General features: G+C 43.6%; 1 protein-coding gene across 6 annotated transcripts in view; it reads left to right on the top strand.

Annotated features, from left to right (window-relative positions):
- Window positions 1-1,123: 1,123 nt before the first annotated feature.
- Window positions 1,124-27,766, top strand: part of abcb6b (ATP-binding cassette, sub-family B (MDR/TAP), member 6b) — a 46,416-nt gene continuing 19,773 nt past the window's right edge. For 2 of the 6 annotated variants that reach the window (XR_004574927.1, XM_034289055.1), the window contains exons 1-13: window positions 1,126-1,549; window positions 1,719-1,968; window positions 8,405-8,497; window positions 10,206-10,398; window positions 11,190-11,311; window positions 11,425-11,534; window positions 11,642-11,707; window positions 11,818-11,943; window positions 12,625-12,701; window positions 14,557-14,620; window positions 15,372-15,457; window positions 16,664-16,721; window positions 17,108-17,212. Coding sequence is in view for 4 of the 6 variants with exons in the window: in XM_034289055.1 (XP_034144946.1) it covers window positions 1,502-1,549; window positions 1,719-1,968; window positions 8,405-8,497; window positions 10,206-10,398; window positions 11,190-11,311; window positions 11,425-11,534; window positions 11,642-11,707; window positions 11,818-11,943; window positions 12,625-12,701; window positions 14,557-14,620; window positions 15,372-15,457; window positions 16,664-16,721; window positions 17,108-17,212 (1,398 nt within the window). In the remaining 2 variants the exon portion in view is untranslated. Of the gene's footprint in view, window positions 1,550-1,718; window positions 1,969-7,331; window positions 7,937-8,404; window positions 8,498-10,205; window positions 10,399-11,189; window positions 11,312-11,424; window positions 11,535-11,641; window positions 11,708-11,817; window positions 11,944-12,624; window positions 12,702-14,556; window positions 14,621-15,371; window positions 15,458-16,663; window positions 16,722-17,107; window positions 17,213-27,766 lie in introns of those variants that run through there. The other 4 variants (XR_004574928.1, XM_034289056.1, XM_034289057.1 and 1 more) reach the window with 4 other exon arrangements.

Raw genomic sequence — 27,766 nt, 5'->3', positions numbered from 1 at the left:
TGCGTATGTGTAGCACTTTGTAACTTGATTTTGAAAAGTGAACTAGCCTATAGATAAAGTTTATTATTTATTGTCTGAACAGCTCTAGATCTTTCACCGGTTTGACATCATCAATTTATTTTCCTCTGACGTGGAGAAGGACCGGTATGATGACGGTGGATTTTTTGTTTCCTCTTGAAGTTGGCGCTCTGCTGAGAATACCTGATCTACTGTACCTGATCAAGTCAGCGAAGAGCCAAACGCTCGTATTGGGAGAAAACCGTTCTGCTTGTCCACTACCACTACAGCCCTACTCTGAACAGATGATTGGCCAAAATATTTAATTTACACTTTAAGTGGGCAGAGCATTGTGTAAGCTGTTAGACAATCACCTATATTTAGACTTTCTTTCTGTGACTCTTCAGTACTGCTTCATAAGGCTTGGATTTACTCATTCTGGGGCATCTACCTAACTAGGTAACCTTTATATCAATACAGGGCTCAAGTAAATAGTGCAATAGTTCTTTAATGAAGAAGCCAAACTAGAAATACATTATGTTGGTGTAAGCAATTTCGTATTCACTGTTGTTATTGGAAAAAACAGTTCAATGCAAGGTTATTTGGCATAATAATTATACTGAAGTGCAGCAAATAAACACTTTTTATATACCATACGATAGGCTAATTAATCCAATGTCTTTTAGATATCGTAGATGGCGGGTTTTCGTATTTTTGTTGCTAATTTACTACCGATTGGGCAGGGAAACGAGGCAGCTGTCTGAGCTGTGGAACGCCTTGTGGTCCTAAATCCAGAGGCAGGCAACGTCGAAAATGTACATTGTTTTTATTCAAGTTAGCACTTCTACCATTAAAAGAAATAAACCCTATAATACATTTCCACTGTCCTCCAAATTTTGATGAATTTCCTCAAGTCTTAATTAATTCGCAAAATGGGCTTCTCCAAATAATTAACACAAAATATAACAACTACTGTTCTGAAAGCAAATATATACACGAACCCAATAATTATTTGTAACCGTTTCTTAAAACCCCGAAAAGAAAATAACAAAATGTTCAGAAAAGGAGAACAAAACCCAAACTGGACAATGTTGGGCGAGTAGACATTACGCAACATCAGCAAAAGACCCTCTCACGTGACCGCGACTGGCGCCAGGAGGCACTCCCACCCGGACAGCCTGACTGCTGTTGCTCTTATCGTATAACTTCTGGTTTGTCTCGAAAATGTATAATGTTACTATTCAAAACCAATAACGTATCATATATTAACCGCTTGAACATATATCATATTATATAACACCTGCTAGTGTAGGCACATTTCACTCGGTCTTGCGGTGTGCGGGGGATGGACCTCCGAAACAGCTGACCGTGCATTTCGACTAAAGCACAACAGCCTGGACATTTCGGTTTGTGCCAAATGTTGAACCTCTTGAATATCAGGCACGACCTAAAATAATTAAGGAAAAACAAAAAAGAATAGACTGTAAACTTTAAACTGTGTAAAATGTCTGGAAAAGATCCAAAAGGAGGTGGAACCACTCTGACTGTTGAGGTAAACTATGCGTTTATGTTTTCATGATGTGGGATGAAACTGCAGTTTGATTGGAAACGGTTATTGGTTGACCGTTTCTGTAGTCACACATTTTTGGACCATAGTATTTCTTCTGAGAAGATTCAACTTCTGGTGTGTCGTTCATGTTTGCCTATTATTTGTTTTCTAGAAGGTGTCACTCATTCCATTACAGCCCGCCTGCATTGATAGAAGCCCCACAAAGGACAGTCTATCCACATCCAAGCCCTCTGGGATCCCTTCCACCTGGCAGGGTTTTGGGCAGAAAGTGGGTCTCCTGGTTCCCTACTTGTGGCCCAGGGGAAGCCTGCTCCTACAGGGCCAGGTTCTGCTCTGTCTGGGCCTACTGGCCGTGGAGAGAGTAATCAACGTTTTTGTCCCCATTTTCTCCAAAAACATTGGTGAGTCTGTTTGTCCCCATTTTCTCCAAAAACATTGTTGAGACAATCTGTCCCTATTCAATCCAAAACATTGGTGAGACTATCTATCTGTCCTCATTCAATCCAAAACATTGGTGAGACTTTCTGTCCCTCTTCAGTCAAAACCACAGGTCTAGACTATTGTCCAATAGGGTTGGGTATCAAGAACCAGTTCCAAGTTGGAACCGGTTCCAAATTTCCTGGAGCCGTGGATTAGAAAAGACACGTGCATTTCCATTCCACTCCGGTCGCGCATTTTACAGTGCATAAAATCTGCAGTTATTCCAGGGTTGCCATATCCGCGGGTTTCAGCCAAAATAGGCTACCTTTCAAACAATGGCGGTAGAAACACACGTACTTCTGAACTTCACCACGGCCGCACCATCTCTGTCTTTATATGCTATCGTGTGTTTCCATGCTTTTATCTCAGTCAGACGGCAGTTACGGCAGGATCCGCAGCTTCACATGCGTCTACACCAATTCTTACCTTTTGTTGCTGGGGAACAATGCACCGTGAAGGAATGCACTGTGTTCCATGTGTTGCGCTCTCCCAGTTCCAGCCACAATAACGTCCCAGATACAGCTAGTAGCAACGTCTCACACTCAGGTACACAAAACACAGTAGGACTCTTCCACTGGTCTACAGGTCTGGACTAGTGTCCATTGGACTACAGGTCTGGACTAGTGTCCACTGGACTACAGTTTTGGACTAGTGTCCACTGGTCTACAGGTCTAGCCTAGTGTCCATTGGACTACAGGTCTGGACTAGTGCCCACCTAATTACAAGTCTAGAATAATTTCCACTGGACTACAGGTTTTGACTAGTGTCCACTGGTCTACAGGTCTAGCCTAGTGTCCACTGGTCTACAGGTCTAGCCTAGTGTCCACAGGACTACAGGTCGAGACAAGTGTCCACTGGTCTACAGGTCTAGCCTAGTGTCCACTGGTCTACAGGTCTAGCCTAGTGTCCACAGGACTACAGGTCTAGCCTAGTGTCCACAGGACTACAGGTCGAGACTAGTGTCCACTGGTCTACAGATCTAGACTAGATTTAGTTGTTAGCTGTGTTATATTGGCCTTATACCACAAACCCAAGAGTTGCCTTATTTCAACTGTGAACTGATAACCAGTGCAATTAATTGTCCCACTCATGGTATTAGTAAGCAGAAAGGCACAAGGGGGTGTGGTATATGGGCAATATAACATGTCTAAGAGCTGTTTTTATGTATGATGCACTGTGGAGTGCCTGGACACAGCGCTTAGCTGTGGTATATCAGCAATATATTACAAACCCCAGAGGTCCCATTGTGTGCTTATAAACCAGTTACCTCATTTTTATAGCAGTAAAAAGTGATGTCATGTCATACCATTGATATACAGTCTTATATACCATCGCTATCAGCCAATCAGCATTCAGGATTCAATCCAATATATCAGACATTAATAATGTCTAATATATTGGCTTACAACCAAACAGCCAGCAATCTGGGCTCCAACCACACAGGTTTTAAAATATTATATCGCCCTGGACAGGTACATACATTCAGGGTGAAAATATGTATACCTGGAAAGTGAACTGAATTTAAATGTGTTTAGTTGACGTGAAAACCCTTGTGCTAAGGATTAGTGTGCATTTCCTGTCCTTGATGAAGTTCAGTGACACTCTTCCCACAGCAGGGGGCAGTGTCGGCTCAAAGTCTGTATTCTGCACAAGGCCAAACCACTGCTCTTCATTAGTTTAAATCAGAGACTACACAAGGAGTATTGATCTCCATGATGTCTGGAAACCTGTTGGTTTTCTGTTCTCCCTGATCATCAATGTCACCCACCTGGAAACCGAGGTCTAAATTAGTCCCTGTTTAGAGGGACTAAATACAATTTAAAAAATAATAAAATGGAGTGGAACTGTTTGAGTTTGGGGACTAGACTTTTGAGACTTTAACAGACTCCAGAACTAACTTAAGCAAGGAGGCCCAAGGGGTGTGGTATGTGGCCAATATACCACAGTTAAGAGCTGTTCTTACACAAGACGCATTGCAGAGTGCCCGGACACTGCCTTCATTATGGTACATTGATGTCACACCTGTGGTGCACAGTCTCATGTACCACAGCTATCAGCCAATCAGACTTCTGGATTCAAATCACCCGGTTTATAAATAGATGTATAACTTTAAAATGTCCACTACCATCTGTCTTTTATAAGAAACTACAGGCCGCCACCATATGATCTTTTTATTTACAGCTTAGTCTTTTGAACAATCACACTAGATCTGTGGTCTTTTGAACAATCACACCAGATCTGTGGTCTTTTGAACAATCACACCAGATCTGTGGTCTTTTGAACAATCACACCAGATCTGTGGTCTTTTGAACAATCACACCAGATCTGTGGTCTTTTGAACAATCACACCAGATCTTTAGTCTTTTGAACAATCACACCAGATCTTTAGTCTTTTGAACAATCACACCAGATCTTTAGTCTTTTGAACAATCACACCAGATCTTTAGTCTTTTGAACAATCACACCAGATCTGTGGTCTTTTGAACAATCACACCAGATCTGTGGTCTTTTGAACAATCACACCAGATCTGTGGTCTTTTGAACAATCACACCAGATCTGTGGTCTTTCGAACAATCACACCAGATCTGTGGTCTTTTGAACAATCACACCAGATCTTTAGTCTTTTGAACAATCACACCGGATCTTTAGTCTTTTGAACAATCACACCAGATCTTTAGTCTTTTGAACAATCACACCAGATCTGTGGTCTTTTTAACAATCACACCAGATCTTTAGTCTTTTGAACAATCACACAAGATCTTTAGTCTTCTGAACAATCACACCAGATCTTTAGTCTTTTGAACAATCACACCAGATCTTTAGTCTTCTGAACAATCACACCAGATTTTTAGTATTTTGAACATTCACACCAGATCTTTAGTCTTTTAAAGAATCACACTAGATCTTCAGTATTTCTGAAAAATCACACCAGGTCTTTTAACTTCTTTTTACATTGTTTTATGACAGATCATTTCAGAACTGATCTGATGCATACAAAAGAGAAATTGGAGAAAAATATAATATGCATTTTTGACAGTATGATCTGGGCTGGATAGTAAATGTTACATGTTAATCTGTGTTATTTGTGAGGTTTGGTAATATCTTTTGAGTGTTTATCTGTGCTAATTCCTGGGTTATCAGGCTTTCCCAACAGTGTTGTTTGGGACCACTGGACGTTTGACATTTTTGTTGGCACACCTGATCAATCAGTCATCCATCAGCAAGGCCTTGAATAATTTGATTTGTGAAATGGAAATGTCTGGCGATCACAGAGGCTTTTGAGTTTGTCTGAACACCCCCCCCCCGGCCCGGATAAGTCAGCTCCGTGGTCCCCCTGAGGATTCAACTTTGAAACTTGACACTGAAAGGATCAGGGCCAGCTGGACGTGAGAGTGGACCCCTAAACCTGCTGTCAGCTGGACGTGAGAGTGGACCCCTAAACCTGCTGTCAGCTGGACATGAGGGTGGACCCCTAAACCTGCTGTCAGCTGGACGTGAGAGTGGACCCCTAAACCTGCTGTCAGCTGGACATGAGGGTGGACCCCTAAACCTGCTGTCAGCTGGACGTGAGAGTGGACCCCTAAACCTGCTGTCAGCTGGACATGAGGGTGGACCCCTAAACCTGCTGTCAGCTGGACGTGAGAGTGGACCCCTAAACCTGCTGTCAGCTGGACGTGAGAGTGGACCCCTAAACCTGCTGTCAGCTGGACATGAGGGTGGACCCCTAAACCTGCTTTCAGCTAGATGTGAGAGTGGACCCCTAAACCTGCTGTCAGCTGGACATGAGGGTGGACCCCTAAACCTGCTTTCAGCTGGATGTGAGAGTGGACCCCTAAACCTGCTTTCAGCTGAACGTGAGAGTGGACCCCTAAACCTGCTGTCAGCTGGACGTGAGAGTGGACCCCTAAACCTGCTGTCAGCTGGACGTGAGGGTGGACCCCTAAATCTGCTGTCAGCTGGACGTGAGAGTGGACCCCTAAACCTGCTGTCAGCTGGACGTGAGAGTGGACCCCTAAACCTGCTTTCAGCTGGATGTGAGAGTGGACCCCTAAACCTGCTGTCAGCTGGACGTGAGAGTGGACCCCTAAACCTGCTGTCAGCTGGACGTGAGAGTGGACCCCTAAACCTGCTGTCAGCTGGACGTGAGAGTGGACCCCTAAACCTGCTTTCAGCTGGACGTGAGAGTGGACCCCTAAACCTGCTGTCAGCTGGACATGAGGGTGGACCCCTAAACCTGCTGTCAGCTGGACGTGAGAGTGGACCCCTAAACCTGCTGTCAGCTGGACATGAGGGTGGACCCCTAAACCTGCTGTCAGCTGGACGTGAGAGTGGACCCCTAAACCTGCTGTCAGCTGGACATGAGGGTGGACCCCTAAACCTGCTGTCAGCTGGACATGAGGGTGGACCCCTAAACCTGCTGTCAGCTGGACGTGAGAGTGGACCCCTAAACCTGCTGTCAGCTGGACGTGAGAGTGGACCCCTAATCCTGCTGTCAGCTGGACATGAGGGTGGACCCCTAAACCTGCTTTCAGCTGGACGTGAGAGTGGACCCCTAAACCTGCTGTCAGCTGGACGTGAGAGTGGACCCCTAAACCTGCTGTCAGCTGGACGTGAGAGTGGACCCCTAAACCTGCTTTCAGCTGGATGTGAGAGTGGACCCCTAAACCTGCTGTCAGCTGGACGTGAGAGTGGACCCCTAAACCTGCTGTCAGCTGGACGTGAGAGTGGACCCCTAAACCTGCTGTCAGCTGGACGTGAGAGTGGACCCCTAAACCTGCTGTCAGCTGTACGTGAGAGTGGACCCCTAAACCTGCTGTCAGCTGGACATAAGGGTGGACCCCTAAACCTGCTGTCAGCTGGACGTGAGAGTGGACCCCTAAACCTGCTGTCAGCTGGACATGAGGGTGGACCCCTAAACCTGCTGTCAGCTGGACGTGAGAGTGGACCCCTAAACCTGCTGTCAGCTGGACATGAGGGTGGACCCCTAAACCTGCTGTCAGCTGGACGTGAGAGTGGACCCCTAAACCTGCTGTCAGCTGGACGTGAGGGTGGACCCCTAAACCTGCTGTCAGCTGGACGTGAGAGTGGACCCCTAAACCTGCTGTCAGCTGGACGTGAGAGTGGACCCCTAAACCTGCTGTCAGCTGGACATGAGGGTGGACCCCTAAACCTGCTTTCAGCTGGATGTGAGAGTGGACCCCTAAACCTGCTGTCAGCTGGACGCAAGAACGGACCCCTAAACCTGCTATCAGCTGGACATGAGAGTGGACCCCTAAACCTGCTTTGAAGTCCCCCAGTTATTCAGCCAAGAACCAACTGGCTGTTACAAAAGGCACCAGGACAAAACCCAACGCTGCTTAACGTCTTACTGCTCACTCTCTATCACCTCCTCGATCTTCTCTCCTTCTCCTTCTCCCTCCATTCGGCACCATCCCTCTCTTCCTCTGACTGTAACAGTAGCAGTGGAATAAGGACATGGACAGTGCCCTTTAAAGGAGAGAGAGACGTTTACTTGTATGTTCCACTGTCTTCTCAGTGCCTAGTCTTTAGGCAGGAATAACAGTCTTGCATTTGGATAGACATGAAAGTGAAAAGCCAGGGTCTTTTGTGTTGCTGGGGGGTGAGGGGGACAATATGGAGGTCACTCACCCTGCCAGTCACGATTAGGGGGCATTAGGGGCTTTTAGAGGAGTTAACACGCTGCTACAAGGGACTTTTTGTCCCCAGGCCCCTCCGCCCCCGTGCCAGGGCTGAAAATCACCACCCCTCATCCCCATTTACCCCCCCCCCAACTCTCCAGGCATTTACTGTTGTTGTTCCATTTCTGTCCTTTTTCGTCTGCGGCTGATTCTCAGAGCCCCGTCCCAGATGGGTATGAATGATAATGAGTGAGTCCTTGTCTGAGACACCCTGCCTAACGGACAACTCTCTCCACCCGGATGCCTTTGGCATAGTCTAAAACACAGTCTATAACACAGTCTATAACAAAGTCTATAACACAGTCTATAACAGTCTATAACACAGTCTATAACACAGTCTATAACAAAGTCTATAACACAGTCTATAACATAGTCTATAACATAGTCTTTGGCATAGTATATGGCATGGTCTCTGGCATAGTCTTTGGTATAGTATTTGGCATAGTCTATGTGAAGCTTTTCTGCGATTTCTTTCTGGAAAACAAAGTCAGTAACTAACCTTGACCTTTTGCAGTTTGCCTTTGAGTGTAATATTTTTTTGGGGGGGCTGTGCTAGTAAAACACTTTTATTTACTTCAGGTATTTCCTAATAAATCCTATATTGTTGTGGCAGTTGAAATTGTTCTTCAACCTTTCCTGGGTCTCTGTCTTGTGCAGTGAATGATCTATCAGGCGGCAGCAGCTGGAAAACTCTGGCCATGACAGTGTGTGTTTATGTCTTGCTCAAGTTCCTCCAGGGTGGAGGGGCAGGTGAGAAATGATAGCATATCATACCTGTTACCTACTAATAATATATATTATACCTGTTACCTACTAACTAATAATATATATCATACCTGTTACCTACTAACTAATAATATATATCATACCTGTTACCTACTAACTAATAATATATATCACACCTGTTACCTACTAACTAATAATATATATCATACCTGTTACCTACTAACTAATAATATATATCATACCTGTTACCTACTAACTAATAATATCTATCATACCTGTTACCTACTAACTAATAATATATATCATACCTGTTACCTACTAACTAATAATATCTATCATACCTGTTACCTACTAACTAATAATATATATCACACCTGTTACCTACTAACTAATAATATATATCATACCTGTTACCTACTAACTAATAATATATATCATACCTGTTACCTACTAACTAATAATATCTATTATACCTGTTACCTACTAACTAATAATATATATCATACCTGTTACCTACTAACTAATAATATCTATTATACCTGTTACCTACTAACTAATAATATATACCGTACCTGTTACCTACTAACTAATAATATATATCATACCTGTTACCTACTAACTAATAATATATATATCATACCTGTTACCTACTAACTAATAATATATATATCATACCTGTTACCTACTAACTAATAATATATATCATACCTGTTACCTACTAACTAATAATATATATTATACCTGTTACCTACTAACTAATAATATCTATTACCTAATGATAGCATAGCATACCTGTTACCTACTAACTAATAACATCTATTATACCTGTTACCTACTAACTAATAATATATATTACCTAATGATAGCATATCATACCTGTTACCTACTAACTAATAATATCTATTATACCTGTTACCTACTAACTAATAATATATATTACCTAATGATAGCATATCATACCTGTTACCTACTAACTAATAATATCTATTACCTAATGATAGCATATCATACCTGTTACCTACTAACTAATAATATCTATTACCTAATGATAGGATATCATACCTGTTACCTACTAACTAATAATATCTATTACCCAATGATAGCATATCATACCTGTTACCTACTAACTAATAATATCTATTACCTAATGATAGCACATCATACCTGTTACCTACTAACTAATAATATCTATTCCCATATGATAGCACATCATACCTGTTACCTACAAACTAATAATATCTATTACCTAATGATAGGATATCATACCTGTTACCTACTAACTAATAATATATATTACCCAATGATAGCATATCATACCTGTTACCTACTAACTAATAATATCTATTACCCAATGATAGCATATTATACCTGTTAACTACTAACTAATAATAACTATTACCTAATGAAAGCATATCATACCTGTTACCTACTAATAATAGCTATTACCTAATGATAGCGTATACTTATTAATGCCTGTTACCTACGAATACCTCTTACCTACTAATAATACTCTTTACCTCTTAATACCTCTTACCTACTAATAATACTCTTTACTTCTTAATACCTCTTACCTACTAATAATACTCTTTACCTCTAAATACCACTTACCTACTAATACCATTTATCTTTTGATACCTGTTACCAATTAAAACCAGTTACCTATTAACACCTGTTACGTAATAATACAATTTATCTATTAATACCTGTCACCTATTAATATCTGTTAAACCAGGTACATCAGGGTTTATCAGTAACCTGCGCTCCTTCCTGTGGACATGGGTGCAGCAGTACACCAGCAGAGTGGTTCAGCTACGTCTGTTTGGACACCTCCACTCCCTCTCACTGTGCTGGCACCTGGGGAGACAGACCGGAGACGTCCTGACAAGTGTAGATAGAGGGACCGCCTCCATTAATAACCTGCTGAGGTACTACACACACATACACATACACCCTCTCCCTCACAATGCTGAGGTACTACACACACATACACATACACCCTCTCCCTCACACTGTTGAGGTACTACACACACACATACACCCAATCCCTCACACTGCTGAGGAACTACACATACATACACCCTCTCCCTCACAATGCTGAGGTACTACACACATACACATACACCCAATCCCTCACACTGCTGAGGTACTACAAACACACACCATCTCCCTCACAATGCTGAGGTACTACACACACATACACATACACCCAATCCCTCACACTGCTGAGGTACTACAAACACACACCCTCTCCCTCACAATGCTGAGGTACTACACACAAATACACATACACCCAATCCCTCACACTGCTGAGGTACTACAAACACACACCCTCTCCCTCACAATGCTGAGGTACTACACACACATACACATACACCCAATCCCTCACACTGCTGAGGTACTACAAACACACACCCTCTCCCTCACAATGCTGAGGTACTACACACACATACACATACACCCTATCCCTCACACTGTTTAGGTACTACACACACACACACACCCTCTCCCTCACACTGTTGAGGTACTACACATACACACACCCTCTCCCTCACACTGCTGAGGTACTGCACACACACTCAAACACACACACCCTCTCCCTCACACTGTTGAGGTACTAAACACACACACACACCCTCTCCCTCACAATGCTGAAGTACTACACACACACACCCTCTCCCACACGCTTGCCTCTTCATCTAATGTCTCTGCCTCCCAGCTACATCATGTTCAGCATCCTGCCCACAATTGCTGATATAGTCATCGCCATCCTCTACTTCGTGTCCTACTTCAGTGCCTGGTTCGGCCTCATCGTCTTCATCTGCATGCTGCTCTACCTGAGTGAGATCCTTGTCTTATGAATTCAACGCATTGAGATTTGTCCTGCCATTAGTCAGTTAGAGGCTATGGAGGAGACTGGCTGCTCGCCACATAACATGAATGTCCCCTCCCAGCGCTCACCATTATTATGACGGAGTGGAGGACCAGGTACAGAAGAGACATGAACGCTCTGGAGAACAACGCCAAGTCCAAAGCTGTGGACTCCCTGCTCAACTTCGAGACGGTCTTTACCCAGCCCAGGCCACTTCAAGGCCATAGATCTCTATTACACCATCCTACTCAGATAGTCCATTCACTAATCACCCTGAAGCCTTTTGCTGTTTGTTGCAGGTGAAATATTATAATGCTGAGAGATATGAAGTGAACTGCTTTGAGGAAGCCATTCTGAAGTACCAGGTAGTAGGATATCATTGCCCTTTTAAAATCTATTGAAATCTATACGTCCTGCTGGTTGAGTGCTGAGGTTCACAGCTCCGAATTTCAGATATGTTTGTGTCAATCTGTAGGGGTCGGAGTGGAAGACTAACGCCTCGTTGGCTCTACTGAACCAGACCCAGAACCTGATAATTGGTTCCGGCCTGCTAGCAGGATCTCTGCTGTGTGCTTACATGGTCACTGAGGGCCACTTCCAGGTACGTCCCCCTATTCTCAACCCAACTGTCACCCTCTGAATCCTTTATATGGGTTTGAATGTAGGCAACCCAACTGTCACCCTCTGATTCCTTTATATGGGTTTGAATCATAGCAACCCAACTGTCACCCTCTGATTCCTTTATATGGGTTTGAATCTAGGCAACCCAACTGTCACCCTCTGATTTCTTTATATGGGTTTGAATCATAGCAACCCAACTGTCACCCTCTGATTTCTTTATATGGGTTTGAATCTAGGCAACCCAACTGTCACCCTCTGATTTCTTTATATGGGTTTGAATCTAGGCAACCCAACTGTCACCCTCTGATTCCTTTATATGGGTTTGAATCATAGCAACCCAACTGTCACCCTCTGATTTCTTTATATGGGTTTGAATCTAGGCAACCCAACTGTCACCCTCTGATTCCTCTATATGGGTTTGATTCATAGCAACCCAACTGTCACCCTCTGATTCCTTTATATGGGTTTGATTCATAGCAACCCAACTGTCACCCTCTGATTCCTTTATATGGGTTTGATTCATAGCAACCCAACTGCCACCCTTTGACTCTTTCCCAATGTACAGTATGGAATACCTCGTTTGTTGTGTCGACACTCCGTAGCACAAATGTAATTAATGTCCTTGCCTATTAAATGTTGTTGTCGAATTTGTCATTGTCAGGTGGGTGACTATGTCCTGTTTGGCACCTACATTATCCAGCTGTACACTCCTCTCAATTGGTTTGGGACCTACTACAGGTGAGGCATTGATACAACAGTATATTCTTTACCATCCTCCTTCAGTTCTTCACATCTGAAATTATATGGAATGTTGTGATATTTGCTGTTGGATGTTCCTGGTTTTATTGACACTTTAGAATTGTTTAAATGGATTTCAATGTAACTGAACCCCTGTGGAAACTAAAATTCCTTACAACATGGTCTCTCCCCAGGCTGATATACTCTATAATACCTTACATGGTCTCTCCCCAGGATGATATACACTATAATACCTTACATGGTCTCTCCCCAGGCTGATATACTCTATAATACCTTACATGGTCTCTCCCCAGGATGATATACACTATAATACCTTACATGGTCTCTCCCCAGGCTGATATACACTATAATACCTTACATGGTCTCTCCCCAGGCTGATATACACTATAATACCTTACATGGTCTCTCCCCAGGCTGATATACACTATAATACCTTACATGGTCTCTCCCCAGGATGATATACACTATAATACCTTACATGGTCTCTCCCCAGGCTGATATACACTATAATACCTTACATGGTCTCTCCCCAGGCTGATATACTCTATAATACCTTACATGGTCTCTCCCCAGGCTGATATACACTATAATACCTTACATGGTCTCTCCCCAGGCTGATATACTCTATAATACCTTACATGGTCTCTCCCCAGGATGATATACACTATAATACCTTACATGGTCTCTCCCCAGGCTGATATACTCTATAATACCTTACATGGTCTCTCCCCAGGATGATATACACTATAATACCTTACATGGTCTCTCCCCAGGCTGATATACACTATAATACCTTACATGGTCTCTCCCCAGGCTGATATACACTATAATACCTTACATGGTCTCTCCCCAGGCTGATATACACTATAATACCTTACATGGTCTCTCCCCAGGATGATATACACTATAATACCTTACATGGTCTCTCCCCAGGCTGATATACACTATAATACCTTACATGGTCTCTCCCCAGGCTGATATACTCTATAATACCTTACATGGTCTCTCCCCAGGCTGATATACACTATAATACCTTACATGGTCTCTCCCCAGACTGATATACACTGAAATACCTTACAACATGGTCTCTCCCCAGGCTGATATACAGTAAAATATCTTACAACATGGTCTCTCCCCAGGCTGATATACACTGAAATACCTTACAACATGGTCTCTCCCCCAGACTGATATACAGTAAAATACCTTACAACATGGTCTCTCCCCCAGACTGATATACACTGAAATACCTTACAACATGGTCTCTCCCCCAGACTGATATACAGTAAAATACCTTACAACATGGTCTCTCCCCCAGACTGATATACAGTAAAATACCTTACAACATGGTCTCGCCCCCAGACTGATATACACCGAAATACCTTACAACATGGTCTCTCCCCCAGACTGATATACACCGAAATACCTTACAACATGGTCTCTCCCCCAGACTGATATACACTGAAATACCTTACAACATGGTCTCTCCCCCAGACTGATATACACTGAAATACTTTACAACATGGTCTCTCCCCAGGCTGATATACACTATAATACCTTACATGGTCTCTCCCCAGGCTGATATACACTATAATACCTTACATGGTCTCTCCCCAGGCTGATATACACTAAAATACCTTACAACATGGTCTCTCCCCCAGACTGATATACACTGAAATACCTTACAACATGGTCTCTCCCCCAGGCTGATATACACTGAAATACCTTACAACATGGTCTCTCCCCCAGACTGATATACACTGAAATACCTTACAACATGGTCTCTCCCCCAGGCTGATATACAGTAAAATACCTTACAACATGGTCTCTCCCCCAGGCTGATCCAGAGTGCCTTTATTGACATGGAGAACATGTTCGCACTCCTAACTGAAGAACCAGAAGTGAGTATGTCTGCTGGACTGGAGAGAGGTATTTTGCTTTGTGTTGAGAAAAGAACAACTCATGTGTCTGGTTTTCCAGCTTGAAGTGGAGGGATGAGGCCTTAATGAAGGCCTGCGTACACGTGTGTGTGTGTGTGTGTGTGTGTGTGTGCCAGCCTTTGCGTGCGCGCCCTTGCCTCGGCCCCTGGGGCTTGTGGAGGGCCTCTCTGTGGGAAAGCTCTCCCCAGCTAGTCACTCCCGTCAGCCTGTACTCAGCGAAGGGCTCAGCAGTCAAAGCTCCTTTAGATCCCCTTGATATGTTAATAGCCAAAGGAATATAAACAAAGGCATTATTTGATGTCGAGATTTTCCCTTTTTTATTTCTTGGGAAGCTGTAGCCGTTGACCGCCGGGCTGGGGGGCTCCGGGACGGGGAGGGAATGGGGACGGGAGGGGGTGTTGCACTTGAAGAAAAACTTTGACGGTAACTGCAAGGTGGTGCTTAATATTCTTGACATGTCCCCTCCGACATCCCATGTGGGCGTGGGGCTGGGTCCCGGTCACAGAAGCCAGGGTCCTTAGTAAACATGCACTCGTGTCATTTAGCAGGCGCTCTTCTTGGGAGCAGTTTGGGTTAGGTACCTTCTCCAAGTGCAATTCGAGATGTTGTCTCAGGATTCAAACCAGCCACATTTGGGAAACTGTTCAAACACTGACCACTAGTCTATCAATTCACTGCTGACATCCTCCCCTTTCTGATTGGTCCTATCCAGGTTAAAGACGATGTCAGCGCCACAGAGCTCCTGCTGACCGCAGGGAAAGTGGAGTTTGAGAATGTCTGCTTCAGTTACACTGAAGGGTAGGTCATCTTAGATGTTACGAACAATGACATGAGGGAGGGTGTGGAAGTCAAAGGAACCAGCTACCCTGACCAATCAGATGTGGTGGAGTGTTGACTTCCAGGAAACAACCATTCAGATTTCACAGAAAGGTGATTTGTGTTTCACTGAAAGAGACATGCAATTAACTAGAGGGAATTGAAGCTAACAATTCATATGTGCAGGGTTGAAAGTGGAGTCAATATTAAAATTTGTGATAAAGTAAAAAAAAAAAATCTCAGCATTATAACATTTAGAATAATTATTTCTTGCTTCTTCTCACTGTTATCTAAAGAAAAAATGCACATTGCCAATCCTTGTTCTCTAATGCTTTCTATTATTTGGTCCTCTTAAAATCGTTGTGTACCATTTAAAAAATGTCCCACAAACCACAAGTGGACATTACAATACCCAGATGATATTTCCGAGACAATTTGCCACATCTTTAATCTAGATCTAGAGGAATGTGTGCGCGCGCCGCGGGACCTTGAGGGAAGCCAAAGTCATTCAGCAACCCATGAATAGCAAAGAGCCCTTAATGATTCAAACAGCCGACCAATCAGCCTTCAACCGATGCTTAGCAAACCTTTGGAAATAGTTGTGTTTTACCGAATAACATTTTATTTTAAAAAATGAACAGACTTTCGGCATGCCTGTAGAGAAGGTATTGACGGCCTCTCCCTTGTCAAACACCAAGTGTTACTTATAATGGAACACAGAAGGTCTCTTCTCTTTACTGGAAGCCTCTGTAATGCGAGTCTGGAGTACTTCAGGGCGTCCAACGAGGCTCGCAAGCAGAGGTCTCTTCATGCCCCCGAAACCTGGAACAGAAGCAGGGAGGTGTGCATCACTAAGTATGGCTCTGACAACACCCAACTCTCTGACACGGCAGGCGTTTAGAGGCCTCATCTCTGCCCCGTCTCCAAACTGCCACTGACCTCACGTGCCCCGGCGCCCCTCCCTCCGGAGACAGTGGGTCCGTGGGAAACTGTCCACATGGGGCCCCCCGTTACATCCTTCCACGCATGGATACCCTGAAGACGTACGCAGGGTCGTCCATGGCTGTGGACTTTATCTCTGCACTCCACATCATCCAACCAGAACCACAAGATCAATGTCCTGCTGCATCTGTCAGGGATCACCAACCTAATCCGTCTGACCGTTTGTATCTCTGTTTTACTCAACAGAAATGTGATTCTCAGGGACGTGTCGTTCACTGTGACTCCTGGTCAAACTGTTGCTCTGGTAGGTTCTGTGTTTTGTCTAAACATTCATCTGCCGCTAACTTTCATCTGGCGTTGGCTTAGACCCAGGACTTCAACAGTTCTGGGTGTGGTTCAGACACAAGTATGTTACATTTGTCTGTTATAGTCTGATCTGCTGATGTCCTTTTCCGTGCCAATTTCACACAGCAACAGGAAATCTGAATTGTTTTGTGGATTATAATTAATGGACTTCCCTTGCCAGGGTTGATGTGAGTCAAAACACACACATGAAATGAAGGAGAGCAAAAAGGAAAGCCTTCTAAAACCCTGAATACACCGCAAGTTTACATTTCCTGCTGTTCCAGTGAATACATCTGATCTGCCTAGTCCATGTACACCAGGGTTTGTCTCCCGCTGTGTCCACAGGTGGGGATGTCTGGCTCAGGGAAAAGCACAATCCTTCGACTGCTGTTTCGCTTCTTTGACGTCCAGGGAGGCTGTATCCGCATAGACGGTCAGGACATATCTAAGGTGAAGTAACTCCAGGCCTGGATATGAGACATGAAAAGATTTCAAATGACCACACAAAGTCAGTGTTTTCACTTTGGTCAAAAAGGAGAAAAAAACAGACTGTCTAGACAATATGGGCTCTGACGTCTGTTTCTATGCAGTAGTCTCCAAGTTTGGCACTGTAGTCACTTTTTCTTCCTTTATTCAGAAAAAAACACAGTGAGAACAGATTATCTTTCTTTAGCAAGTTGAACCTGTTTACATAATACATTTAGTCAAAAAATAGCACACACACCAAATAGGAGACAAAACCTTTCAACAAGCAAGCACCCACCCTTCCTCGAGAGAAACCTCCGCAATGCTTAGAGTTCGCTTAAAGACTTGAGAAAGGCATTCAAGCCCAAGCTAATTTCCCTAGCTTATTCTACTTCTGCAGGGCATGTAAATAAAAGCTACTTTTGCCATATATAGTACTATTGAATCAAATGTTGTGCTGTATTTTATTCTTTAAACCTTGGTAAGTGAAATAAGTTTCTGCAGGAGTGCTTTTTAAATTTCGATGAAAAGAATGCTGTACTAGTTACATACAAAGTCCCATCTTACCTTTTACAAAGACACAGAGATGAGTCTGAAACCTGTTAGAGATAAATAAATGGTACAATGATGAGTCCTAAAGGTGTCACCAGAGAACTGTTCTCCTATAAATAAAGCAAAAATACAGGCTTATCTAAGAGTAATGTATTACGGCTCTGAATAACTTTACAGCCATCAAAGACCGAATGAATCGCATTTACATTCCTGTCATTTAGCAGACACTCTCCTTTAGTGTTTTGGGTATTTCTGGTAGCCCTCACTACGAAAAGCTTGCTGTTGTAATGGATGTTATAGCTGATGGAGGAGAATAGCGTGATGACTCAGAGACAGCTGAGCTGTGGCAATAAGATTCAGGTCTTTGGTCCCAATCGGCCCCCTATTCCCTAGGCAGCCCACTGCTTTCCACTAGCGCCCGCAGGATAGTGCTCTGTGCCAGGAATAGGGTACGATTTGGTCAGCAGACGGCATGTCTCTCTGTGTCTGTCTCCTAGCCAAGTCAAGCTGCCACATGTGAATAAATCATTGAGAAAAGGGAGCCTGTAAATAATGAATAAATAACTTTAGGTTCAGACTCTGCTTTTATTCCGATGTGCTGTCGGACACTCAACCCCATTTGCACGGCTCTCCACGGGTCACGAGGTGAGCGGCCTCTCTGGGGTCGGAGTAGTGGAGGGTTCACTGCATTTCGACTGCAACACTAACCTGTGGTCCATGGCCCCGGGGCTTTGGGACACGCCGACCTCTGTGCTCATACAAAAAGCCACTGCAGTCCACAATGCACTAGCAAATCACAGGACTGTGCAGGTTCAAGAGCACACCATTGTATCCCAAACCATAACTAAACAAGTTGTTGCTTTAGGCCTATACAAAACCTTAGACTGAGTCTTTAAACTTTTATAATGCCATCAAAAATAAAATAAATTTTTTATTTGAGGCCATGAAAGACATTTGTTTATAATCTGTCAGGATTGAGAGTAAATCCTTGACAGACATTTGTCCATAATATGCGGTTAGAAGTGAGCCTGCGATAGAATGTGTCTATAATCTCTGGTTTTAGAAGTGAGGCTGTGGTAGACATTTGTCCATAATATGTCAATTTGGAAATGAGTCTGTGTGATATACATTTGTCCATTATCTGCTGGTTTGTAAGTGAGGTTGTGATATCTGGTTGAGTTGGACAGTGTAATACTTATGGTCCAATGCACATCCCTACTATCTGAATAGTATGTGTTATTATTCGAATATTATTTGAATGTTTTTAAAAACGACCGACACCACACGAGCGCTCTGACGGGCGAAGGACAGGGTGTTCTCGTGTAACATCGGCTCAATGACGTTCGTGTGACAAAAAAGCGACTGCGGGTATGGAGCATAGACTGTAAAAAAAAATGGACGACGCCCCTTCGCTCTTTTCCATTGGTGAAAACTGAAGCCGCCAGTGTCCCGATACGGCGCTGACATCTTGGACTTGCGTCTGCGCAGATAGCGATCTTGGGACCAGTTCTGCGCAGTAGTTATGCGCAGTAGCGAGCAGGAAGTAAAGCCGTAAAGCCGCGAAATCAACGGCCCCACCCCTGTGCCCCGCCCTCACTCTCCCTCGCAGAATGCGCATACCGTAATCAATCGCAAGCACACGCTGCACTGTTTTGGAAGTGGAGTCCTGCTCCTGTGAACTCTGTCTGCTCCGTTCCACTCCGGAAATATTTTTTCCGGAGATAACATTAATTCAGTAAATATATTCCATCTTCCTTTGAATTAGTTGGCTTTCATTCATTGCTAACCGTAGGCTAAGCTGTGTATATTGCATCATTCTGACTGACTGGGCCCGACAACACTGAAGCTTTGATCAATGTAAACAACAAACACGTGTGAAGGAGCGAATGTTATAAAAACGACGTAAAACTGTATACTTTTTTAAAAGGTCATGGTCGTCATATGTTAAAATGTTCGATTGGAATTTTTAAAGTATTTACAAAAATAACATTCAAGTCTATTTATTTCAACCAAAAAATACATATGTAAAAAAATTGGGTATTCGAATACTACATTTCGGGTATTCGAATATTTGACTATCTGTGTCCATCCCTAATGCTTAGCTGTCTGTTTTGTGCCGAACACTGGTCATTTTGATTTTAGCGGGTCAGACTGGTTGTGAAAAATGGCACCCTATTTCATAACTGCATCCCTATTAAGCAACATTCTGGGATTTTTGGCAATTGATTGTAAAAGAGGACGAATTCCTGAAAATTGTGTGCTATGTCACGAATGTGCCGACTTGCTAGTTTCGTGGTTAGCTGGGCTATTAGCTTATGCACGTATTAATGACCTATTACAAATCCAGCCCAAAAAGCTCTTTGTGGGGAACTGGTAACTCTAATGGATGGAACACCCGTCTCATTAAGTCATCTGTGGACTACTGTGCCAGCCTCATTAAGTCATCTGTGGACTACTGTGCCAGCCTCATTAAGTCATCTGTGGACTACTGTGCCAGCCTCATTAAGTCATCTGTGGACTACTGTGCCAGCCTCATTAAGTCATCTGTGGACTACATGGTTAGCCTCATTAAGTCATCTGTAGATTAGATTAGATTACATTTTATTGTCATTCAACAGTACAGAACAACAGAACAAGTACAGAACAACAAAAGACTCTGTAGACTACATAGTCAGCCTAATTAAGTAATCTGTGGACTGCTGAGTCAGCCTCATTAAGTCATCTGTAGACTACTGAGTCAGCCTCATTAATTCATCTGTGGACTACTGAGTCAACCTCATTAAGTCATCTGTAGACTAATGAGTCAGCCTCATTAATTCATCTGTAATGAGTCAGCCTGGGCTTTGCTGCCTTCATGGGTTAGTACACACCCAAACTCATGAAGAAGAACACACAAGAACGCACGCACACAATAATACAAAAACCTGTAGACACACACAAGAACACACACATACACAACACATGAAACACACACACCAAGGCAAAATTGCATATTCTGTCTGTTCTGTCAGCATGCTTCCCAGGCATAGATAGAGCTCCTCCTCTCTGAGAGGAAGTGCTGGATCACTTCTCAGATCCTGTCTCTTTTATGCCCCTGTCACCCCAGGATATTTCCATTCTTCTGGTGGTCAGTTATTCAACCCTTTAAGTGCACTTTTGACGCCTGCCTGTCTGTCGTTGGGGGGGGGGGGGGGGCTACAGAGCACTGGGCTGGGTCTGGTCCTGTCTCAGCTGCTGGAGCACGGAGAAGCGGACAATGACCGATGTGAGTGTCAGGGCAGATCCTTGTCTCCTGTTCCAGTATCTCGGGTGAAATGGTGCTTCTCGGGTGAATCTCGGGTGAAATCTCTAGAAATAAAATCACTAGAAGTATTCCCAGTAAGGGCATGGATATGTGATTCTATTCTAAGTGTCTATATTATATTCATATTTTCAGCCAGCTGTCCATTTCAGTTATGAGGGATGGTAGATGAAAAGAAATGTTTAGCATTTTCATGTAGAAGAAACTCTACACCGATGGTCATACATTTCTCTTTTCAAAGGAATTACAAGGGTCTTTTGATGACGGAAAATCTAAGTTGTTTGCCCAGCCAGCATGTCGAAGCCCAGCGGGTAGAGAGAGAAAGAGAGAGCGAGGCAGAAAGAACGAAAGAGAGGGAGAGGGAAGCAGAACAAGAAATTGAGAGAGATGGAGGCAGAGAGAGAAAAAGAAAGAGAATGAGGGAGACTGCCTGCTGGGCTTCATTGATCTTGCGAGTGTTCGTAGAAAATGTGGATTTAAGGATTCAAAAGAGGAGAGCGGGCAGTCACGAACACAGCTGGCATGCCACATGTTCCCCTTCAACACGTCACCCCTCAGCTTTTACTATGTGTTTCTGCTTCGCAAACATTGGCTAGAGCACATAGCGGAATCCACAATAGATTAACTTACAGTGCCTGGCTAACACTTTGCATTAGGTTAATAAAAAGCTCTAGGCTAGGCTAACACACTGGTGTGTAACAGGTGTAAAATAACTGGTCAGTTAGAGCCACTCTGATAGCATTTCAGTTGGTTACTTCACACGCACTGAGACCTTGAAGTAGTTGTTTACCTTGCTTTGTGAACGTATTGATGCTTTGTGGTTGACAATTGTCATTGTGATCAGAGGTTCACTGGTTCAAGCCCTGGATGGGGCGAAAGGAGCAAAAACAAGTAATACTAGGCTAGGCTAACAAATGGAATTAGGTTAACATGCAGCACTAGGTTAAACAAACACACTGTATTAAGTTAACACAGTGCTATGCTAACATAGAGCTTTAGGTTTACACCTTGTGCTAAACTAACACAATGCAGTGCTAGGCTAGGCTAACACTCTAAATTAGGTTAACCCACAGCACTAGGCTAACACATAGTGTTAATGTAACACACAGCGCTAGGCTAACACAGAGCAGTTAGGTTAACATGCATCACTAGTCTTCAATTAACCACAGTTGTGAGCTAAAATTGTTACTGTACCTAAGGGCTGTTTCTCTGACAGCCAGGGTTTTTTCTTTAATGGCTGATGTCATAACAGATGTAGAGCATGGCTGAAAAATAACCAGAGGAGTTGTTAATATCTGATGTTTACACAACTGTGTGAGTAGGTTTTAGTGTTAGGGGTTGATTTTAGATTTACGGTTGAAGTGAAATATTTGGGGTTAGTTTTAGGTTAAGGTTAGGGTTAAAAGAGAGGGTTAGTTTTAGGTTAAGGTTAGGGTTAAAAGAGAGGGTTAGTTTTAGGTTATGGTTAGGGTTAAAAGAGAGGGTTAGTTTTAGGTTAAGGTTAGGGTTAAAAGAGAGGGTGAGTTTTAGGTTAAGGTTAGGGTTAAAAGAGAGGGTGAGTTTTAGGTTAAGGTTAGGGTTAAAAGAGTAGGTCCTCTCATTCTTGCTATCCGAGGCTGACGTGGGAGACACTCTAAAACGACTCAACATTCACTAAGCCGCTGGTCCAGATGGCATTCCAGTGGCGTTCATAGTGCGTGCCTCGCAGCTAGCATCATTACCAACATCTTCAACATAGGGAGTCTGTGGTGGAAAGAGTCAGTGTGAGTTGAAGGATGGACCAGTACCTCCTCAGACAGCCTGTACCTCCTCGGACAACCTGTACCTCCTCGGACAGCCTGTACCTCCTCAGACAGCCTGTACCTCCTCAGACAACCTGTACCTACTCAGACAGCCTGTACCTCCTCAGCCACTGAAAACTCCATTATAGAACTTGTCTGCAACTCAAAATCATCCACCTGCCAACTTGACCCCGTGCCTATCAGCCTTGTTAAAGCACACCTTCCTTCTTTCACCCCTACTTCCTTCTCACCTGATCAACTCCTGTCTCACCACTGGTATGGAACCTCCCACCCTGAAGATTGCTGCTGTCTCCCCGATCTTAAAAAAACCTAATGCCGACCCGATTACCTGAACTACTACCAACCCATCTCCAACCTGCGCTTTCTCTCCAAAACCTGGGGGAGGGTGGTGGCCACTCAACTACAAAACAATCTCAATTCCAATAACCTCCATGAACCATTCCAGTCTGGTTTCTGTTCCAAACACAGCACTGAAACAGCCCTTGTCAAAACCCCCAACGACCTCCTCCGTGCAGCTGACTTAAGCCTACTATCCATCCTCATCCTCCCAGACCTGAGTGCAGCTTTTTATACCATTTCCCATCTACTCCACCTTGAACGCCTACCCCTGGGGATGATCATTATATACCTCCTACTTCCAGGGATGATTATTATATACCTCCTACCCCCAGGGATGATTATTTTATACCTCCTACTTCCAGGGATGATTATTATATACCTCCTACCCCCAGGGATGATTATTATATACCTCCTACCTCCAGGGATGATGATTATATACCTCCTACCCCTGTGGGTGATCATTATATACCTCCTACCCCCGGGGATGATCATTATATATCTCCTACCCCTGGGGATGATCATTACATACCTCCTACCCCCAGGGATGATCATTATATACCTCCTACCTCCAGGGATGATTATTATATACCTACTACCCACAGGGATGATTATTATATACCTCCTGCCTCCAGGGATGATCATTATATACCTCCTACCCCTGTGGGTGATCATTATATACCTCCTACCCCCGGGGATGATCATTATATACCTCCTACCCCTGGGGATAATCATTGTTTACCTCATACCCCCTGGGATGATCATTATATACCTCCTACCCCCAGGGATGATCATTATATACCTCCTACCTCTGTGGATGTTCATTATATATCTCCTACCTCCAGGGATGATCATTATATACCTCCTACCTCTGTGGATGATCATTATATAGGTGGAGGATAGAAGTGTGAGCTAGAGGATAGAATCAACAGGAGGTGGATGATGGAGGAAGTCTGAGGTGGAGAGTAGAAGAAGTGTGAGGTGGATGATGGAGGAAGTCTGAGGTGGAGAGTAGAAGAAGTGTGAGGTGGATGATGGAGGAAGTCTGAGGTGGACAGTAGAAGAAGTGTGAGGTGGATGATGGAGGAAGTCTGAGGTGGAGAGTAGAAGAAGTGTGAGGTGGATGATGGAGGAAGTCTGAGGTGGAGAGTAGAAGAAGTGTGAGGTGGATGATGGAGGAAGTCTGAGGTGGAGAGTAGAAGAAGTGTGAGGTGGATGATGGAGGAAGTCTGAGGTGGACAGTAGAAGAAGTGTGAGGTGGATGATGGAGGAAGTCTGAGGTGGAGAGTAGAAGAAGTGTGAGGTGGATGATGGAGGAAGTCTGAGGTGGAGAGTAGAAGAAGTGTGAGGTGGATGATGGAGGAAGTCTGAGGTGGACAGTAGAAGAAGTGTGAGGTGGATGATGGAGGAAGTCTGAGGTGGACAGTAGAAGAAGTGTGAGGTGGAGGAAAATGTAGAAGATGATTCAGAATGTACTACCAACAAACAACGATGATGTGAGCCCTTTGTGAATCACCTTCATATCCTTGACTTAAACTGCTGGGAAATTGGAGTAGTCATCAGCTGGAGTGGTTCTGGGTGTCTGACTTCTACTTAGCTGGCATACCTTCAGTATTCATCATATTAAATACTATTCTGAGTAGTGGCCTCAGATAACCTGTTCCCTGACATTGTGCACTTGGTGTGAATGGTCTGACACTCGGGACGCTGGGCACTGTCTGACCCAGGCTTGATTGATAGCCCTTAGATTTGGAGAGGACAGAGAAGGGGGGAGATAGGATAGTAATACCCTACTAAGGGGAGGGAGGGGGAGGACAGAGAAGGGGGGAGATAGGATAGTTATTCCCTATGGAGGGGATAGAGAGGGGAAGGACAATGACAGGGGAGAATGATAGGAGAGTAATACCTTGTACTATTGGTGTGAAGAAGAGCAGGCAGAGCAGGTTGGCTGTAAAGATGTTCTGTCCAACATTAGGGTTAGCAGGTTAGCGACACAGCAGTGGGCCATGTCTCCCCTCTGTGCTTCCTGTAGTGGAGCCATTGTGTGTCTGAACAATAAACGGTTACAGCCGCCCTGCCCTTGACATCTGGCCTACGATAGGAAACTGGGGAATGAGGATCTGGTAACCCAAGCAGATTGGCCCATGTTATTTTTCATGTTGTTCATGTTAGTGTTTTATTTGGTCTCTTCGTGTTTCCTTCCGTAGTGAGGACCGTGTTCATGTTAAATAACTTTAACGGCGAACCGTCACATCGAATTTCTCTGTATGTTTGTGTTGTTTGTCTACATGTCTGCCCAAGTTGCCTCCTCGCTCATAGTATATGAACGCCAAGCTCTCCTCGATATTCGGGCCACCGCTTCTGATCTACACAGTCGGAGTCCAGGGGGACAGAAGTTCTCTCTCCCTCGTTTACCAGCGAGTCCGTGCCAGCTCCCCTACTGCACCTCTCTAAATGAAGAGGCATATTAGCCAGCTTTAATCAAACCTCGAGGCAAAGTCATTCAGTGTTTCCTGGAGATTGTCCCTGCTGCAATCCAGTACCTGCCTCGTACCTATTCTTCTGGATCCAGCACAAACAGCGTTGTACCTGCCGGTTAGACCTCACGTTCGTAAGAGAGGAATCAACCACTGTAATTTACGTTCATTGGGCTACAATCCCATTCCAAAGAATCCTGGCGATCCTGTTACACGCCGTCTGGCCGAACACATCTCTGTTAAAATGGCCTTGGTAAATGCAAGGTCTAATTCAAACAAAACTTTTATTCTGAAGTATTTCTTTTTATCTCGTGAATTAGATTTCTTGTTTGTGTCTGAGACATGGCTTAACGTCGGTGAGTCCTCTTTGTGAACTTTCTCCCAGTGACTGTGATTTTTTTAGTTCCCCTAGAATTGCTGGTCGTGGTGGAGGATTAGCAGTTATTGTTTAAAATAGTTTTAAGTGTCCCACTGTGTCCGTTGAAACATACCAACGTTTTGAAGTACAGCTGATCAAGGTGGAACTGTGCAGTCCAATGATATGTGCGATTTTATATAGACCTCCTAAATACGATAAGGATTTTGTCCAAGATTTCTCAGACTTCCTATCTTCTATTGTACCTACTTCTGATAATCTTCTGATTATTGGCGATTTTAATATTCATGTTTGCTGTCCAGCTAAGCCTATATGGTTACAGAGGTTTTACAAGTTGTTGACTTATTTAATCTCACTCATTCAGTTGTGGAATCTACTAGATCTTGTTGTGTCATTTGGTTTTCCTATTTGCAGTGTTGAGATAGATGATATTTGTTTGTCTGATCATAAACCTGTTGTTTTTAATGCCACCCTTCCATGCCTGCTCCCTAAACGCAAACTACCAGGCAATTTCTCTCCCTCTTTTAACTCTTCCACTGCCAAACTCTTCTCAGATGCTTATAAGGCTTCTCCCCTCATCAGCAGTATTGAGGCTCCCTCCAGCCTGAGCACAGAGGTCTTAGTCACTATGTTTAATTCCAGTTGCTCTGACATCCTGGATTCTGTTGCTCCTTTTAAAAAGAGGGGAGTGAATGCTAGAACTCAGCCCAGGCTAAATAATGTTACCCATACTGGACAAGTTGCAAGTGTCATATGAAATAATGAGAGATTGTTTAATTCAATATCAACTCTCTGTTAAAACAGTAAAAGCCAAATATTTCTCTGATATTATCTCTAACAACTCCATCAATCAATCAATCAAATTTATTTATAAAGCCCTTTTTACAACAGCAGTTGTCACAAAGTGCTTTACAGAGACACCCGGCCTTAAACCCCAAGGAACAAACAACAGTAGTGTTGGATTTCAGTGGTTAGGAAAAACTCCCTAAGAAGGCCAAATTTTTTTTTAGGATTCTAGCAGCCGTGTGCAGCACTAATTGAAGTTTATTTATTAATTTGTCTGGATAACCAGAGAGAAGAGCATTGCAGTAATCTAGTCTAGAAGTAACGAAAGCATGGATACATTTTTCTGCATCAGTTTTTGATAGAAAGTTTCACATTTTTGCAATGTTTCGAAGATGAAAATAAGCAACTCTTGAGACATATTTTATATGTTCTTCAAAGGAGAGGTCAGGGTCAAGGGTAACGCCAAGGTTTTTTACAGTTTTTTGGGATACGACCATGCAGCCGTCAAGGTTCACAGTGAGATCTGCTAACAACGCTCTTTGTTTCATGGGTCCTAAAACTAGCATTTCTGTTTTCCTTGAGTTTAAGAGCAAGAAATTGTCTGTCATCCACTTCCTAATATCTGAAATGCATGCTTCCAAAGTAGCTAATTTAGGGCCTTCTCCATGCTTCATTGAAATATATAACCGGGTGTCATCAGCGTAACAGTGAAAGTTTACATTGTGATTTCGGATTACATCACCCAGAGGGAGCATATATAGTGAGAACAATAATGGGCCCAGAACCGAGCCTTGAGGAACACCAAAGCATACGTTTTGACTTGTCAGAGGATATGCCATCCACACTAACACACTGATATCTTTCAGATAAATAAGATTTAAACCAGGCTAGAACATGTCCACGTAGCCC

The sequence above is a fragment of the Esox lucius genome, chromosome 20 (assembly GCF_011004845.1).
Source record: "Esox lucius isolate fEsoLuc1 chromosome 20, fEsoLuc1.pri, whole genome shotgun sequence".
Classification (NCBI taxonomy): Eukaryota; Metazoa; Chordata; class Actinopteri; order Esociformes; family Esocidae; genus Esox; species Esox lucius.
Note: the sequence above shows the minus strand (reverse complement) of the source record. Positions and strands in the feature narration are given on the sequence as shown.